This window comes from Lathyrus oleraceus, chromosome 7, assembly GCF_024323335.1.
Source record: "Lathyrus oleraceus cultivar Zhongwan6 chromosome 7, CAAS_Psat_ZW6_1.0, whole genome shotgun sequence".
Taxonomy (NCBI): domain Eukaryota; kingdom Viridiplantae; phylum Streptophyta; class Magnoliopsida; order Fabales; family Fabaceae; genus Lathyrus; species Lathyrus oleraceus.
Genome location: NC_066585.1, coordinates 548,893,247 through 548,909,289, shown reverse-complemented (window position 1 = coordinate 548,909,289; position 16,043 = coordinate 548,893,247). Strand labels below are relative to the sequence as shown.

The 16,043-nt window shown below is 35.9% G+C and overlaps 1 protein-coding gene across 3 annotated transcripts in view; it reads right to left on the bottom strand.

Moving 5' to 3' along the window:
* Positions 1-312: 312 nt before the first annotated feature.
* Positions 313-16,043, bottom strand: part of LOC127107418 (beta-glucosidase 11) — an 81,248-nt gene continuing 65,517 nt past the window's right edge. Inside the window, exons 1-13 of one of the 3 annotated variants that reach the window (XM_051044692.1) lie at positions 3,744-4,011; positions 3,573-3,642; positions 3,397-3,452; positions 3,239-3,314; positions 2,949-3,020; positions 2,750-2,837; positions 2,416-2,671; positions 1,976-2,091; positions 1,583-1,800; positions 1,417-1,448; positions 1,238-1,325; positions 839-929; positions 313-744 (exon numbers count right to left, since the gene is read on the bottom strand). In XM_051044692.1, coding sequence (XP_050900649.1) covers positions 492-744; positions 839-929; positions 1,238-1,325; positions 1,417-1,448; positions 1,583-1,800; positions 1,976-2,091; positions 2,416-2,671; positions 2,750-2,837; positions 2,949-3,020; positions 3,239-3,314; positions 3,397-3,452; positions 3,573-3,642; positions 3,744-3,890 — 1,563 coding nt within the window. In that variant the 5' untranslated portion in view covers positions 3,891-4,011 and the 3' untranslated portion in view covers positions 313-491. Of the gene's footprint in view, positions 745-838; positions 930-1,237; positions 1,326-1,416; positions 1,520-1,582; positions 1,801-1,975; positions 2,092-2,415; positions 2,672-2,749; positions 2,838-2,948; positions 3,021-3,238; positions 3,315-3,396; positions 3,453-3,572; positions 3,643-3,743; positions 4,012-16,043 lie in introns of those variants that run through there. The other 2 variants (XM_051044693.1, XM_051044695.1) reach the window with 2 other exon arrangements.

Sequence of the window (16,043 nt, the reverse complement as noted above, 5' to 3'; positions counted from 1 at the left end):
GCTATGTATTCAGCTTTCGTTGTTGTAAAAAGTGCGACAATTACTTGAACTCTCTACAAGCTAGTATGTACAACTTCTAGATACAAATTTTCAAATATCTAAAATGGATAAATAAGTTCTTATTGCTGTGGTTTGAAACTATGGTTAAAGTTATTGAGTCTAATTTTTCTTTCTATTATTTACACTAATGCTTGTATAATTTACTCTATGTTGTCACTCTCTAACAGCAACTAGGAGAAGATTGTTGCCATTTAAACTTAACACATACAATATTAGTGATGCAGATTTAGCAATATTGAAGACTTCGTATCATAACATCTTAAATAGTATATAGACGTTCATTAAAATTCTAATTATTTTCATAAGTTTAAACACCATAAATGCATGCCATTTTCTTATACATGGTCACGCATAAAGCAAACTTTGACTTAGGAAAAACAAAGGAGAGGAAGCTAGAGAAAAAACATGTATTTTAACTAGTCCTAATTGCATTAAGTGGTAGCATGCATCAAGGAAGTGTTGGAGATGGATGACTTTTCTTCAATTTTCATGGTGATCTTTGAGTCCATAATTCTGTTGTTTAGAAAATTTGAGTACCACACAGAAGAAAGTTTAGGTTGCCTCCTCAAAGTTGGATCTTTCATATCTATGAAATATAAACCATAACTTTTTTCATATCCATATAGCAACTCAAATACATCCAAAAAGGACCATACAAAGCAGCCTCTTATATTCAATCCATTCCTGTCAATGTGACCAAAAAAAATATGTTTTCACTAGTATTTGGTGAATATTAAGAATATTGGTAATGAGTACTTGAAAAGGAAAATAGAGGTACCTTAACATATCAAGCAAGCTCCCTATGTATACATGCATAGACTTCACCCTTGACCAATCATCTAATGATGAATTCCTACTTGTTTTCTGACCTGAGAATTTCAATGGTTCATGTTATAGAGAAAAGTTCCAGGAAAAATAACCCAGACCGAACTAAATTTTCCAAAATGACGTTAATGATCATTTTTCAAGTGTTTCTATAAAAATTTAAGCCCGGTTTTCAAAGACTAAAAGACCAAATTCTTACTACTCAAAACATATATACAAGTTTATTATGTATTAAGTCTTTAATTAAGTCATAAGACTATAGTTATTCGACATTGTTGAAAAGCTATCTTATATTCATTCCTACAGAAAAGGATTGGGAAACTTTCCAAATGTTTATGTAAGGAAGACATACCAATTTCATGAATATAAATTGGAAAATTTCCATAATCATTCTTCAATGAGTGAAGCAGCCCTTCCAAAACCCAAGGTATAACCGGTATCTAAACAAACCAATGAGCAGTAAGTGGAATTTATCGAAGCTTCAACGATCAAAAAATAAACGGAACTTCAAAGAAGATACTCTAATTTTACCTCATCTGTAGGTGTACCAATTCCAGTGTAGGCTACAAATAGGGAGAGAAAAAACATCAGGGCATAGAATAAGAGACGCTCATGTGAACTTTACTTGTTTAACCTCAATATATAACTGGTTATATAATCAATATCGGTGCAGTAAATGGTGCAGAAATAATCATACGTTTAAACTCTACAGCCATATCTGATGTATATCTATTCTCTTTCTGCACGCTTTTCGGGTTGTTCTTAATATATAATGCATAGTAAAAATTGAATCCAAGGAAGTCAATTGAGCCCTTAACCAAACTTGATTCTCTGGCAGTGAAGTAAGGAAGCCTTGAGCCAACATCATTTTTCATGGAGTCGGGATACTCTCCAAAAATGAAGGGATTCATATACCTATCACAACAAAGAAAAACAACTCAGCAGGTACTAATTGCAATTGTATAAGGACTAAATATGGGCAAACTAATCTCCAAGAGACCAAAAGTTCATGCATAATCTAAAATGGTCAAATAAAATTACGATGACAACATATTTAAGCCATAGATATCACAATCAAAATGTTACTTACCACCCAATTAAGAAGTCTTGGGCTCTTTTAGTAGCAATTATGTCTTCACTAGTATTTGTTAGTGGAAGTAAACCAAAACCAAGGATATTAAAACCAATAAGTCCCCTTTGCTTGGCCTGCAAGTTACCATTGGTAGCATTTTTTAAATAAAAAATACTTTGATTATAATGAAAATGATATCATAATTATGCAATGTTGTCAAAAATAGCAGCTATAGCTTATATTTCACAAAAACACTATAGCATATTGGAATATAAACAAATCTCTATAGTTCTCTGATACACTCCTTAATACAAATATTATCAAATAGAAATTATAGCAGAAGCAACATTGAAACGTCGTACCATAGTAGAATTTAAACAGATAATTATTTCCGTAATTGGCAACACTGTAAATATGCTACAAAATGTGAAAAGCTTTAGATGTGTGACAAAGTTTACCTTGTACTTCGTCCTATAAAGTTTTGCAGCTGATGCATGTGATAACAACATATGATGAGTTACCAAGTATGGCTCTGTTGAAGAATTGCCTTTGGAGCAGTTAGACATAGAGGAAGGTGAACACCTTTGAGGTGCTAAGAATCCTAAATCATAACCTTCTAAAGATTCCACATTTCCTTCATTCACTGTAGTCCAATGTTTAACTCTATCTCCAAACTCTCTAAAGCATACATCTGCATATGCTGTGAAGTCCTTTCTGCATGAAAACATATATAAAATAATATCTAACAAAAGATGGTCATGTTATTAGGAAAGTTTAGTTCGTGAACCGTACATAATTCTTCGGCTAACCCATCCTCCATATTCATCTTCAAGTGTTTGTGGTAGATCCCAATGATGCAATGTAACATGTGCTTGGATTCCTTCAAATGAAGGGGGAAAATAGCAGAATATGAACAAACGACTATTTTTTGCAATCTACTACTGACAACAGTGATTGAACTTTACAAAGTAAATATAGTTTGCAAAAGAACCTTGGCTTGTTAGTTCATTGATAAGTTTGTTGTAATATTCCAATCCCTTGGGATTTATTGGTCCTCTCCCATCTGGTATTAGAATGAAATCAAGGTTAGAATAACAAACAGTTGATGCAAGAAGGTTCATTAATTGCTCTTAAAGAGGTTCATTAATTGCTCCATAATCACACAAAGTACAATCAACTTTTGACATTATTTTATAAACTAGTTTTGATTCTGATGCTAGAATAACTACTTGTCTTGCTCCAAGATCGCGAATGCATCTAAGCCCGTTTAGTGGGTCATACCTGGAATAAGTCTTGACCATGATATAGAAAATCTGTAGGCATCTAAGCCCATTTCCGCCATGAGTTTGACATCATCCTACATTAAATGAAAGATGAGTATGAGAGATTTGAAATATTTTATGGTTGGAATACATATAATACATGTTTCTAGTGCTTACCTTATACTTGTGATATTGATCAGATGCAATGTCACCATCTCCCTTGAATAGTCCACCTATAAATTTAATTGGAACGAAGAATTTCATCTGTGTAACTATGACTTTATAACATGATTAATTGAAAATACTAATATGAAGAATATATACATATAAAACAAATTAATAAGAAAGAGCACCATTGCCGGCATGTGCAAAGGTATCCAATATGCTTGGTTTCCTGCCATCTTCATTTGCTGCACCTTCAACCTTTCATATGATCCCAATTTCAACATAAAAAAGTAGCTTTAGAATGAAAAATTAGTATTGAATGAATAGATCAAACACTTGGCATGCAAAACAAGATGAACCTGATAAGCAGAAGTTGAAGCACCAAACAAGAAGTGAGGAGGGAAATCATTCTTAGTGAGAGCATTAGCAACAGAAGCTATTGATACCAATAAAATTGCACCTAACAAATTCATCATCATTGCAAATGAATTAGACTTCATCAACATTATTGACAATTAACTCTCGATTTCACCAATAAATATAACACAATGTTCCTTACGTCTCTAACAAATGGAATCTAAAAAAAAAATAGTATAATTAATGCCTCTCCCACGTGGTGTAGATAATATACCATTCAAAATAAATAAATGCACTCAAGAAAACTACTACTCATACATACTATATATATTAGGGCCGGCCCAATCAATATGGGGGCCCTGTTATAATTATAAAAAATAGGTATAAAAATATTAATTTATATCAAGTTTTTTTTAAAATCGATAAAAATGCATAAATTTTAAAAATAAATTATGATTTTACACCTCATTTTAAAAAATAGATGTAAAAGAGATTTTGAAAATAAACTATGATTCTACATCTATTATTAAAAAGGTAGGTGTAAAATATTTTTTTTTAGAAATTAAAAAAATAGTAGGCCCTCCAAAACTTGGGCCCAGTGCTGTAGCATAGGTTGCACTTGCACTGGGCCGGCCCTGATATATATATATATATATATATATATATATATATATATATATATATATATATATATATATATATATATATATATATATATATATATATATATATATATATATATATATGATTGATATACACATTATAATTAACTAGCGTTCAAAGGTGGGTTTATCCGTTTTTTTATTTTATTTAGCTAACGCGTGGAAATATTAACGACATCTATTTTTAATGTTTGATTTTAATATAAATTATTTATATGATGAAAAATATAATATATATATATATATATATATATATATATATATATATATATATATATATATATATATATATATATATATATATAGTTTTATTTGTTTGTAATATATAATATATATAATATTCGTGCATTAAATTTTGTTTGAATTGAAAAAACCGTATTGTGATGTGATTTTATTCAATCCATTATTTTCAAATTGTAAGTGAGTGGTGTGAACAAATTGTACATTTATTTCTTTTGCAGTGTGTGTGCATTTTTTTCTATAACCGTTTTGAGTAGTGGAAGTTTGTTATTATTCTCTCTTCTCTCTCTTGTTTGTTTTGTTCATCTTTATCACCTTGTGCACCAACAATTGATATCTAGAGCTCCGACTCAGATCCATATGGAAACACCACGGGAAACACGAGTGAAACGGTGAAGCGTTTTGTGATTGATTTCTGTTCGGAGAACTTGTATTGAATTTCTAATCTGAATCGTAATAGGATCACATATCTTGATATTGAGAGATTATGAAACACTGTGTTTAGGTGAGATCTGAGTGTTTTGCAGAAGGTTGAAGATGAATGAAAACAGTAATTTGAGCACCAAGCTTCCAGTGTTCGATGACAAGAACTAGAATCCTTGGATGATTCAGATGTGTGTGTTGTTTGGAGCTCAAGATGTTCTTGATCTCATCAACAACAGCTACGTTTAAGTTGAACTTCCAGAAAATGCAACAGATGCGCAGAGAAATGCTTAGTGTGATCTGAGGAAGAAGGATCAGAAGGCATTGTTCTACATCCATCAGTGTGTGGATGTGAACGTATTTGAGAAAATCGTTAATTCAACGACGACGAAAGTTGCGTGAGACACAGTGGTGCGATGCTATGGCGGTGATGCATTAGTGAAGAAGACAGAGCTTCAATCTTTACGTAAGCAGTATGAGAATCTCATCATGAAGAACAATGAGAAGGTACCTGACTACATCTCTAGAGTGATTTTGATCACATATGAGATGAAGTTGTGTGGAGAAACTCTGTGAAAAAAGTTTCATTTAGAAGGTACTTAGATATCTTACTCCTCAGTTTGATTACATTGTTATATCAATTGAAGATTCTAAGGATTTGAGCACCATGAGAATAGAAGAGCTGCAAAGCATTCTAGAGGCGCAAGAGTTGCGTCTTACTGAAAGAACCCATGAGAGAAAGGCAGAGCCGACTCTGAAAGCTTATTTTGTCAAGAAAGACCAGAAGCGGTCTTAGTCAGAAGCTAAGAAAAAATATGTTAGGTCTCAGAAGTCAGAAACCTCAACTTTTGGAAGTCAAAAGGGAAAAGAGAAGTATGACAAGAGAAAAGTTCAATGTTACTGTTGTAAGAAATTTGGCCACTTCGGTGCAGATTGTTGGTCAAACAAGGAGAGGAAACCAGAAGAAGCGAATATAGCCAGAAGTTCTGATGATGAACATGTGCTATTAATGGATTCTGATTCTAATAGTGTGTCTCTAGAAGACTGGTGGTATATGGACACTGGTTGTTCAAATCATCTTACTGGAAATAAGAAATGGCTGGTTGATTTTGACTCTGGGAAGAGGACCAAGATCAAATGTGTTGATGATAAGTATTTGAATGCTGAAGGAATGGGGAATGTTAGAGTGATTCGGAATAATGTCAAATCTGAGTTAATTCAGAATGTCTTATATGTTCCCGACATGAAAAGCAATTTGATGAGTGTAGGTCAATTAATTGAAAAGGAATTCTCAGTTACCATGAAAGACAATCTTTTGAAGTTGTATCACTGTAATCAGAAGTTGATTATGGAGTCAGAACAGGGATGAAATAGAAAATTCAAGGTGAATGTTAAAACTACAGACTCTGAATGCCTTAGCATAATAAGTGTCGTGAAGGAAAGTGAGTTGTGACACAAGATTTGATCATTTGATCTTCAGAAGCTTAGGGCATATGAATTCAAAGAAACTGGTACGTGGAATTCCTGCAATTAAGAAACCAGAAAAGTCATGCAATGTGTGCATGAAAGGGAAACAACCAAGACTTCCATTTGCATCAGAAATAACTTAAAGAGCAAAACGTACTTTCAAAGTAGTTCATTCTGATGTGTGGACCATTTCCAAAACCTTCACTAGGAGGGAATAAATACTTCGTGTCATTCGTGGATGAGTTCACAAGGATGAGATGGGTATCCCTTATAAAGTTCAAACACGAGGTTTTTGCTGAATTTAAGAAATTTAGAATCAAGGTTGAGAAACAGAGTAACCAGACTCTAAAGATTCTCAGAACTGATGGTGGAGGTGAGTATAACTCTATAGAGGTCAAGAAGTTATGTAAGGAGAATGGAATTTAGCATGAAGTGACTACTATATATACTCCTCAACACAATGGTCTTGCTGATAGGAGAAAGTGAATTTTGCTTGATATAACAAGGAGCACGTTGAAGGAGAAGAAGCTTCCTAACACTTTGTGGGGGGGAGTTGTTGTCGCTACAACATATATGCTCAACAGGTGTCCAACTAAGAAGCTGGAGGAAATTGTTCCTTTTGAGAGGTGGATTGGAGATAAGTAAAGTGTGAGTCATTTCATAGTATTTGGTTATGTCTGTTATAAATACGTTACAAATGCTACTAGAAAGAAGTTGGATGATAGAAACAATGTGATGTTACTGGTGGGGTATCACAATACAAGTGCTTGTAAGCTTTATTGTCCATTTACTAATAAGGTTGAAGTCACCAGATATGTTGTTGTGAAAGAGTCAGAAGTATGGGATTGAAGCAAGTCTCAATCCAACTCCGGTGCAGAGTTAACTTCTGAAGATGTTGATTCTGATTCTGAAGATGAGTTAGAGCCTGAAAATGATTATGAGAGTGAGTCAAAATCAGAAGGCGAGAATGATTCTGAAGAAGAATCTGATTCTGATCCAGATTTTGATGGTGACTCAGATTCTGGTGGTAGTCCAGATTCTGGGAATATTCCAGATTCTGAAGGTGGTCATGCTTCTGAAGTCGGTACTTCTGGAGTTCCAACATCTGAAATTGTTCAAGAATCAGAATGTTCTGAACAAGTTTAGAGGCCACAAATAATTAGAAGCATTCCGAGAAGGTTTGTAGAGTTCGACATGCTGCAATATACTAAAGTAGATTCTAAAAGGGAAGTTATTCAGTGTGCCATGTTAATAGACTCTGAACCTATGAGTATGGAAGAAGCTCTCAAACAAAAAGTTTGGCTGAAGGCCATGAAAGAAAAACTTGATGCCATAGAGAGAAACAAGACTTGGAAGGTGACATAACTTCCAAAGAACAAGAAATCCATCAACGTGAGATAGATTTATAAGATGAAGCTAAAACCAAATGGATCAATTGGAAAACATAAAGCAAGGTTAGTTGTGAGAGGTTTTCTGCAGGAACCTGAGTTAGATTACTTTGAAGTGTTTGCGCTTGTAGTAAGACATGAAACAATGAGGTTGGTGATTGTGATAGCTGCTAATAGAAGTTGGCCACTAATATATTTAGAAGTGAAATCTGAATTTCTGAATGGTCCATTAGAAGAAGAGGTTTATGTGTCACAACCTCCTAGATTTGAGAAAAATAATAAGGAAGGGATGGTGTACAGATTACACAAAGCTTTGTATGGGCTGAAGCAAGCCCATAGAGCTTGGAATCTGAAAATTGATTCATTTTTCAAGAACCAGGGATTTCAGAAATGTGAGACGGAGTATGGTGTCTGTTAGTTGAGTAGCGCCTATGAGGGGGGGGGGGTGAATTAGGATCTTTGAAAACTTTTTCCGGTTTATGAAAAACTTTGTTCTTTCTTTTCTGGTTATGTTAAGCGATGAATGATAAAGTGCAGAAAGGTAGAGAGCACAAAGAGATATCCTGGTTCCCCTCATAGATCGAGAGTACTCCGGTCCCCTTTCAACATGAAAGAGATTTCACTATTTGTTATGACTTGTACAATACAGACATAATGTTGAAAGTATATTTCGTGTCGGGTTTTTGTTATCGTATCCACAGGGATTGTAAGATATCACCGCCGTTCGATGGTTGTATTAATCTTAGCTCAATGTAACAATAGGGTTTTGGTTTTAATCAAGTTATCTTGCATAGAAAGTAATAAATTGCGGTAAAAGTTATGGTTTGATTAAATGAGAAATATTGTCAAAGTTAGGTTTCAATGATCACTTTGCATGTATTTGCTCGGTCAACAATCTTATAAACTCCTTTAGATGATAAATAATTTCACAAAGTCCTCTCAATATGTTTCTCTCGAACACACATTGTGAGTTTTGCCATTTTGATCCATTGTTTCTCTCGAACACAATATATCAAAATGACAACTTTTTGGTTTAACCTTATGGTGAACAAAATCATTCATTACTATCTCTAGCTAACAAACAAGTTTGGATGAAAACCTAGGTCAAGAGTCGGTAAACATCTCTCGATCATAAACCAACACAAAGAGTTTTAAATAGAAACAAAGTTTTCATCATATATTTACCATTAAAGAGTTTACATATGAGGATCCTCACATTTACACACAAAGCTAGTAATCACCTACATCTAACCTTGACAAATGGATGACTTAGCTACTCATTTTCATGGTAGCTTGGTCGGCAAGTAAGGAAAGAAGGTTGATCAACATCCAAGTCGGATAATCGAATTTGGATGGGAATCCACCTTCTTTTTGTAGAAGATGGTTCTAAGATGAAGAGAAATGAAAATTAGGGCATAAAAGCTCCCAAGAACAATGCTGTAAAAATATCTAACAAAAGTACAAAAGTGGAAAAATGAGGTAAAACTAAGGTATGGTGCTCAAAAGTGGCACCTGCTACTTATAGACCTCTGCTGGGCTGTCATGTTCGCTAGGCGAGCAGAATGGCTCGCCTAGCGAAGGTCTAAAATGGGCACATAAGGCACCTGCGCCCAGAGAAACAGGGTCTGCTTGAACTGTCATGTTCGCCTAGCGAACATACCTTCGCCTAGCGAAGGACACGCTTCAACCTTCGCCCCAGCGAGGTTGAGAGGTTTTGCTACTGGAATGCTCGCTGGGGACTCGCTAGAGCTTCGCCTAGCGAGTGAGTGCTGGCTGCGCTTTTCACCAAAACAGAATGAACTCGCTACCACCTTCGCCTTCAGCTCGCCTGGCGAATTAATTTGACAATTTACTGGAGCTTTTCGCCTGGAGCTCGCCTAGCGAAGCAGTGCTTCGCCACAGCCTCGCCTAGCGAGCAGGCTGATGAAATGCTTGTATTCTTTGGTTCCTTTGCCAATTTTCTTGTGTCTTCATTTTCAATTAGTTCATGTCTTTTTCCTGCACAATAACACACAAATCAAAGGCACCAAGCTTGTTTATCAATGTAATGCATTCCATGTAAAACAAATGTGGTTTTGACAATTTTAGCAAGGAAAAAGAGTGAAAGATGCCCACATATGATAGCTCAAATAAGCATTTTTGGGCATCTAACAACTCTCCCCAACTAGATTCTTGCTTGTCCTCAAGCAAAGTATGCCTCTTGAAGGACAAGAGGATTTGCTTTAAGAAACTGGTTTCTCCAAAGTTGGATAAACGGCTCAAACACAAGCGAAATCAGCAAATACAAGTTTCCAACGGTTCGAATAACATAATACATAAGAACTAAAACTTAAATAGCAATGCAAAATATTTATCTATCTACAACAATACTATTCTGAATGAATCATCCTATCTCTCCTCTTCGAATAAGGAATGAAGATTTTACGCGTTTGCAACCGCGGGAATAATCTCACTCTCTAACAAACAATGAAGAAAACAAATAGATTCATACAATGTCTAACAATTATAAATGGTACTGTGGAAGCATAAAGATCACTAAGGGCTTTTAGGGTGCAACTTGGCTAGGTTAACAAACAAGGGACATTTCTAAGGCCATTGAAACGAAAGTGCCGATGCAAAAGAGACATTCACAGTATTATTCACACTACTCGACTTTGTTTCATTTGTTTCTTATTTGTAACCTTCACAACACATATTCCACAACTCAATTTTTATTTTTCACTATTTTTCTTCCAAGCAAGCATTCATTTTCATTCTTTCTATTTTTGTTCTTTTCTTTCACATCAAATATACAAAACAGATGTTTCTTTTTTATATTTTCTATACATACATTTTTTTAATGCTTGCTCGGTTTTTCTTTTCTTTTTCAAGAGTTGTGGTACTTACCGATTCTTTTTCGTTCTCCCCAACTTATTTCTTCCACACCCTAAGTGAATGCTCTTAACTTTTTACGGCAAAAGAACACTAATCAAGATTTTCCGGGTTGTAAAAAAAGATTTTTGAGATCTCGCTTTATTTCAAGCCGAGATTCAACTGTTTAAGCTCAAAGGGGTTAACAAATACTCTCTCTGCTCACAGGTAAGTTGCTTTTGGATGTAGTTGTGCTCAAAAGAAAACAAGTGCCTTGATCATTTCTAATTGCTTCCACAATTTCACAATAATAAAAGACAAAGAATGAATCACATGAATCAACAAAACTTATTAGAATCCAGCATTTAAGTGTACAATGGAGGTTTCCTCACAATTTGTGGTTTTAAGTTCTAGATGAAACATTCATTCAATTATGTTGCAAAAAGACAATATTCAATTTACCAAAAAGAGTAAAGTTCCTAATGCATTCTAAAATTCTAGCCGAAGGTAACCATGTACCTTAGCTTCATTCACTTGTTTATTCTTATCATTGCCATCCAAGCTCGGATGCACCTTCATTGGGTACTTCTTGAGGAGCAACCAATCTAGAAGGGTTTGCCACTCAATCAACCAAAAATTTATTAAATACACAAAATTAAAAACATAACTAAATAACATTAACTGAAAATATAGATTTGTTCATGGGGGACAAAACACCCCAATAGTACAACCCAATAATCAAGATACAAAATCCGAAAATACAAATAGAAATGATGTAACACCCCGATAAAAATAAGATAATTATTTAATTTAAGTTAATATTATATTTATTAATTTAATTAAATAATTGGAATTTTTGGATTATTATTATTATTATTATTGGAATAATAATTATTGGAAAATATATAAGTTGGAAATAAGGAAAAAGAGTTCCATTTTGGTAAAAAGAGTTTTCACGTGAAAACAGAGAAGCGGCTCAAAAAGAGGAAAAGGGCAAAGAGGCAGAGCAAGAGGAAGAAGGTTGGAGAAGAGAAGAGCTCGAGGCTAAAGGATTGCCGGATTAACTCAGGTAAGGGGGGTTTATCGTCGTTTAATGGGTATTATGGGTTAACATGTAATGGGTAGTGATAAGCCATTGATTTGACCCTAATTGGGATGTTGAATGCTGAAAAATTGTGATGAATAAACTATGTTAAAGCCGTAATTGAATCTGTAATTGGATGGATAGTGATTTTCCGAACGTATAGCTTTTTACGGAATCGGAATCGGAGGTCCGGAAGTCCTCCAACGGCGGAAAATGCGGAGAATTCTGCATTCTGCTTCGTGTTAGCGCAGGAACAGCTTTCTGTCTTGCGTTAACCGGTTAACCCAGGGTGTTAACCGGTTAACACTGTTAGGAATTATGAAGTATTGCTGTTTTGCTTGCGTTAACCGGTTAACCCAGGGCGTTAACCGGTTAACGCTGTTGTGATTTCTGAGAAATTGCTGTTCTCTCTGCGTTAACCGGTTAACCCAGGGCGTTAACCGGTTAACACTGTTAAAATTGGCCAGGAAGCGTGTTCTGTGTTGCGTTAGCCGGTTAACCCAGGGCGTTAACCGGTTAACACTGTTGGAAATTGGAAAAATTGATATTTTAATGTTGTGACCATAATTGGTGATTGGCCTATATCGGTGTGTGATATAGTAGGGATTATTTCCCGTTGTTTTGAGTAGGATAGGTATTAGTAGAGTGTGCTAATACTGTGACTGAATTATTTGGCATGACATAATATGACTATGTGATAAATATGCTGATTGTAACACCCTTCTAAAATACCCCAAATTATTTAATTAAAATAATAAACATATATCAATTCAGAGTTATTATGCCCTTCAAGGGTGTCACACATAATATTCACACCATTCAACAATATAACGGTCATGCTCTTTTACTAAATCAAGCCAGTTGCATAAAACACAGCGGATATAATTTCATCAATCATATAAAACATTACATGGAAAATGGTTCTCAACCAACAGTAGAACATTCAAAACAAGTTAAGACAACCCATCCCGATGTTACATCTATCAGAGCACGACCCACTACGGAGACTACACTAGACTCCAATGATTAGCTTCTACTCAACTCATTTCTCGTTACCTGAAAAATAGTTGTAAGGGTGAGTTCCTCAATCAATATAATGAGTATTATAAAATATCATGTTATGTTAAGTGATTCAACACACTTCATCACCCTAATCAAAACACACATTCAGGAACAACATATTAATTCAACATCATACTCAATAACCACACAACAATACCAACACAAGTACACGTGTAATATTGGAATACATCCATTCATATTACACGCCATACATATATTATGCAATGAGACTCCATGCATGCGGTACCGACTATTTTGTGAACATATAGTTCAACCTCACCGTCCAATCCCGGCACGGCTACCAAGCTCACTAGTCCCACTCATTTGAGACATAGTGACTCACTCACTAATTCCTCACCATGGGAATTAGCTACCACCCCAAATGGGCCATGCTATGCACGCTAATCACCTAGCATGCAAACATCAACAACAATCAAAATGATTTACTCACTAATTCCTCACCATGGGAATTAGCTACCACCCCAATTGGGCCACAATATGCATGCTAATCACCTAGCAATGCAACAACAACAACAACTCAAGAATAGACATATGCTCACACTCTAAGCCATAAAGCAGTCTATTCACAAATGCATACATAACTGATACATTCACAGCATCATGCATACCATCACACATCATCAACACATTTTATCACAAAAGCATATCATATCATGCCGCATAATCAAACACAGTATTAGCACACTCTACTAATACCTATACTACTCAAACAACGGGAAATGATCCCTACTACGTCATACATCAGCTAAGTTACACCACTCAGCCTAAACAACCAAAAACTGCACAACAACTGTTCAGAAAAATCACAAGTCTGCCCATACGCGTATCGCCTATGCCCATACGCGTATGGCGCATTTCCTCGCCCATCCCATACGCGTATCGCCCACGCCCATACGCGTATGCTACGCGTACCACATCCTCATACGCGTACCAACAGAGACGTTTTCACGTTCAAAACATCATCTCTTTCACTCATACGCGTATAGCATACACCATACGCGTACCACTCCAGGGATACGCGTATCACACGCGTATGGCGCGTACCAGCGCCAAAACCCCCATTTTCAAGCCATCCCATACGCGTATCGCCTAGTGCCATACGCGTATGACCAGAATCCAGTTTTCCAGATCTGCTATGGGTTTTCTCTGCTACGAGATCCTTCGGATCCAACCTCTCACAGTCCAATTTTTCATACACATTCGTTCGTGTTATCAATTACAACTCAGATACATTCAACTTCTCAAATCGCTAACCTTACTACATCTAATTCCTACAATTTCATCAATTATCATCCAATTTCGTTCATCAATATTTCACAAATTCATCACATATCATTTCAATCAGAGTCAAATTCAGAGGTTCATCACTACCCATTACATGCTATCCCATAAGACCCATCAAACGATGATAAACCCCCCTTACCTGAGTTAATCCGGCAGTCTCTGAGCTCCAAGCTTTCCCTTCCTTCAACCTTCGTTCTTTTGCTTTTTGCCCTTTCTGCCTCTTTTTCCCTTTTCACGTGAAATTAACCTTTTTACCAAAAATGAGATTTTTCTAAATTCCAACTTATATATTTTCCGAATATTAATAATAATCCAAAAATAATAATAATAAAATTTCCAATTATTTAATTAAATTAATAAATAAATTATTAACTCAATTTAAATAATTATTTTATTATTATCGGGGTGTTACAACTCTCCCCCACTAAAAGAGTTTTCGTCCTCGAAAACATACCTCAATCGAATAACTCTGGGTAAGACTCCTTCATCTTACTCTCAAGTTCCCAAGTCACATTGCCACCTGCTGGTCCTCCCCAAGCTACCTTCACCAAGGCAATCTCTTTACCCCGCAACTGCTTTAACTCTCGATCCTCGATCCTCATAGGTGATGTTTCAACAGTCAGGTTATCTCTCACCTGTACATCATCTACTTGGACTACATGCGACGGATCACGAATGTACCTCCTCAACTGAGACACATGAAAAACCTCATGCAAATTCGCAAGCGACGGCGGTAAAGCGATACGATAGGCTACCTCTCCTATCCTCTCCAAAATCTGATAAGGACCAATAAATCGAGGTGTCAACTTCTTTGACTTCAAAGCTCGACCAACACCAGTTATCGGAGTAACACGAAGAAACACATGATCTCCCTCTTGGAACTCAAGTGACTTCCTCCTCTTGTCGTGATAACTCTTCTGACGACTCTGAGCAATTCTCATCTTCTCCTGAATCATCTTAATCTTGTCTGTAGTCTGTTGGACAATCTCCGGTCCAACCACAGCACTCTCACCGGACTCATACCAACATAACGGTGTCCGACATCTCCTACCATACAAAGCTTCAAACGGTGCCATACCAATGCTCGAATGAAAACTATTGTTGTAGGTAAACTCAATCAAAGGTAAATAACAATCCCAAGCACCTCCCTTTTCCAAAACACAAGCTCTCAAAAGATCCTCTAATGACTGAATCGTCCTCTCAGTCTGACCATCAGTCTGCGGATGATATGCAGAACTCAATCTCAGCTTAGTTCCCAAAGCCTTCTGCAAACCTTCCCAAAACTTCGATGTAAATCTAGGATCTCTGTCTGAAACAATACTCGACGGAATACCATGCAAACTTACAATCTTCTCAATATACAACTCGGCTAATCTTTCTAACGGATAATCCATTCTGATCGGAATGAAATGAGCCGACTTCGTCAATCTATCCACAATCACCCAAATAGCTTCAAAATTCCTACTTGTCCTCGGTAAACCTGAAACAAAATCCATACTGATACTATCCCACTTCCACTCTGGAATAGCCAACGGTTGCATTAGCCCAGACGGCTTCTGATGCTCAATCTTCGACTTCTGACAAGTCAAACAGGAATAAACAAAACTCGCAATTTCTCTTTTCATCCCCGGCCACCAAAATTACTTTTTCAAATCATGATACATCTTCGTAGCTCCAGGATGAATACTCAAGCCACTACGATGTCCTTCCTCTAGAATACTCTTCTTAAGTTCGGTAACATCCGGAATACACACCCGATTACCAAATTTCAAAATATCATTCTCATCAACTCTGAATTCACCACCTTGACCTTGATTCACT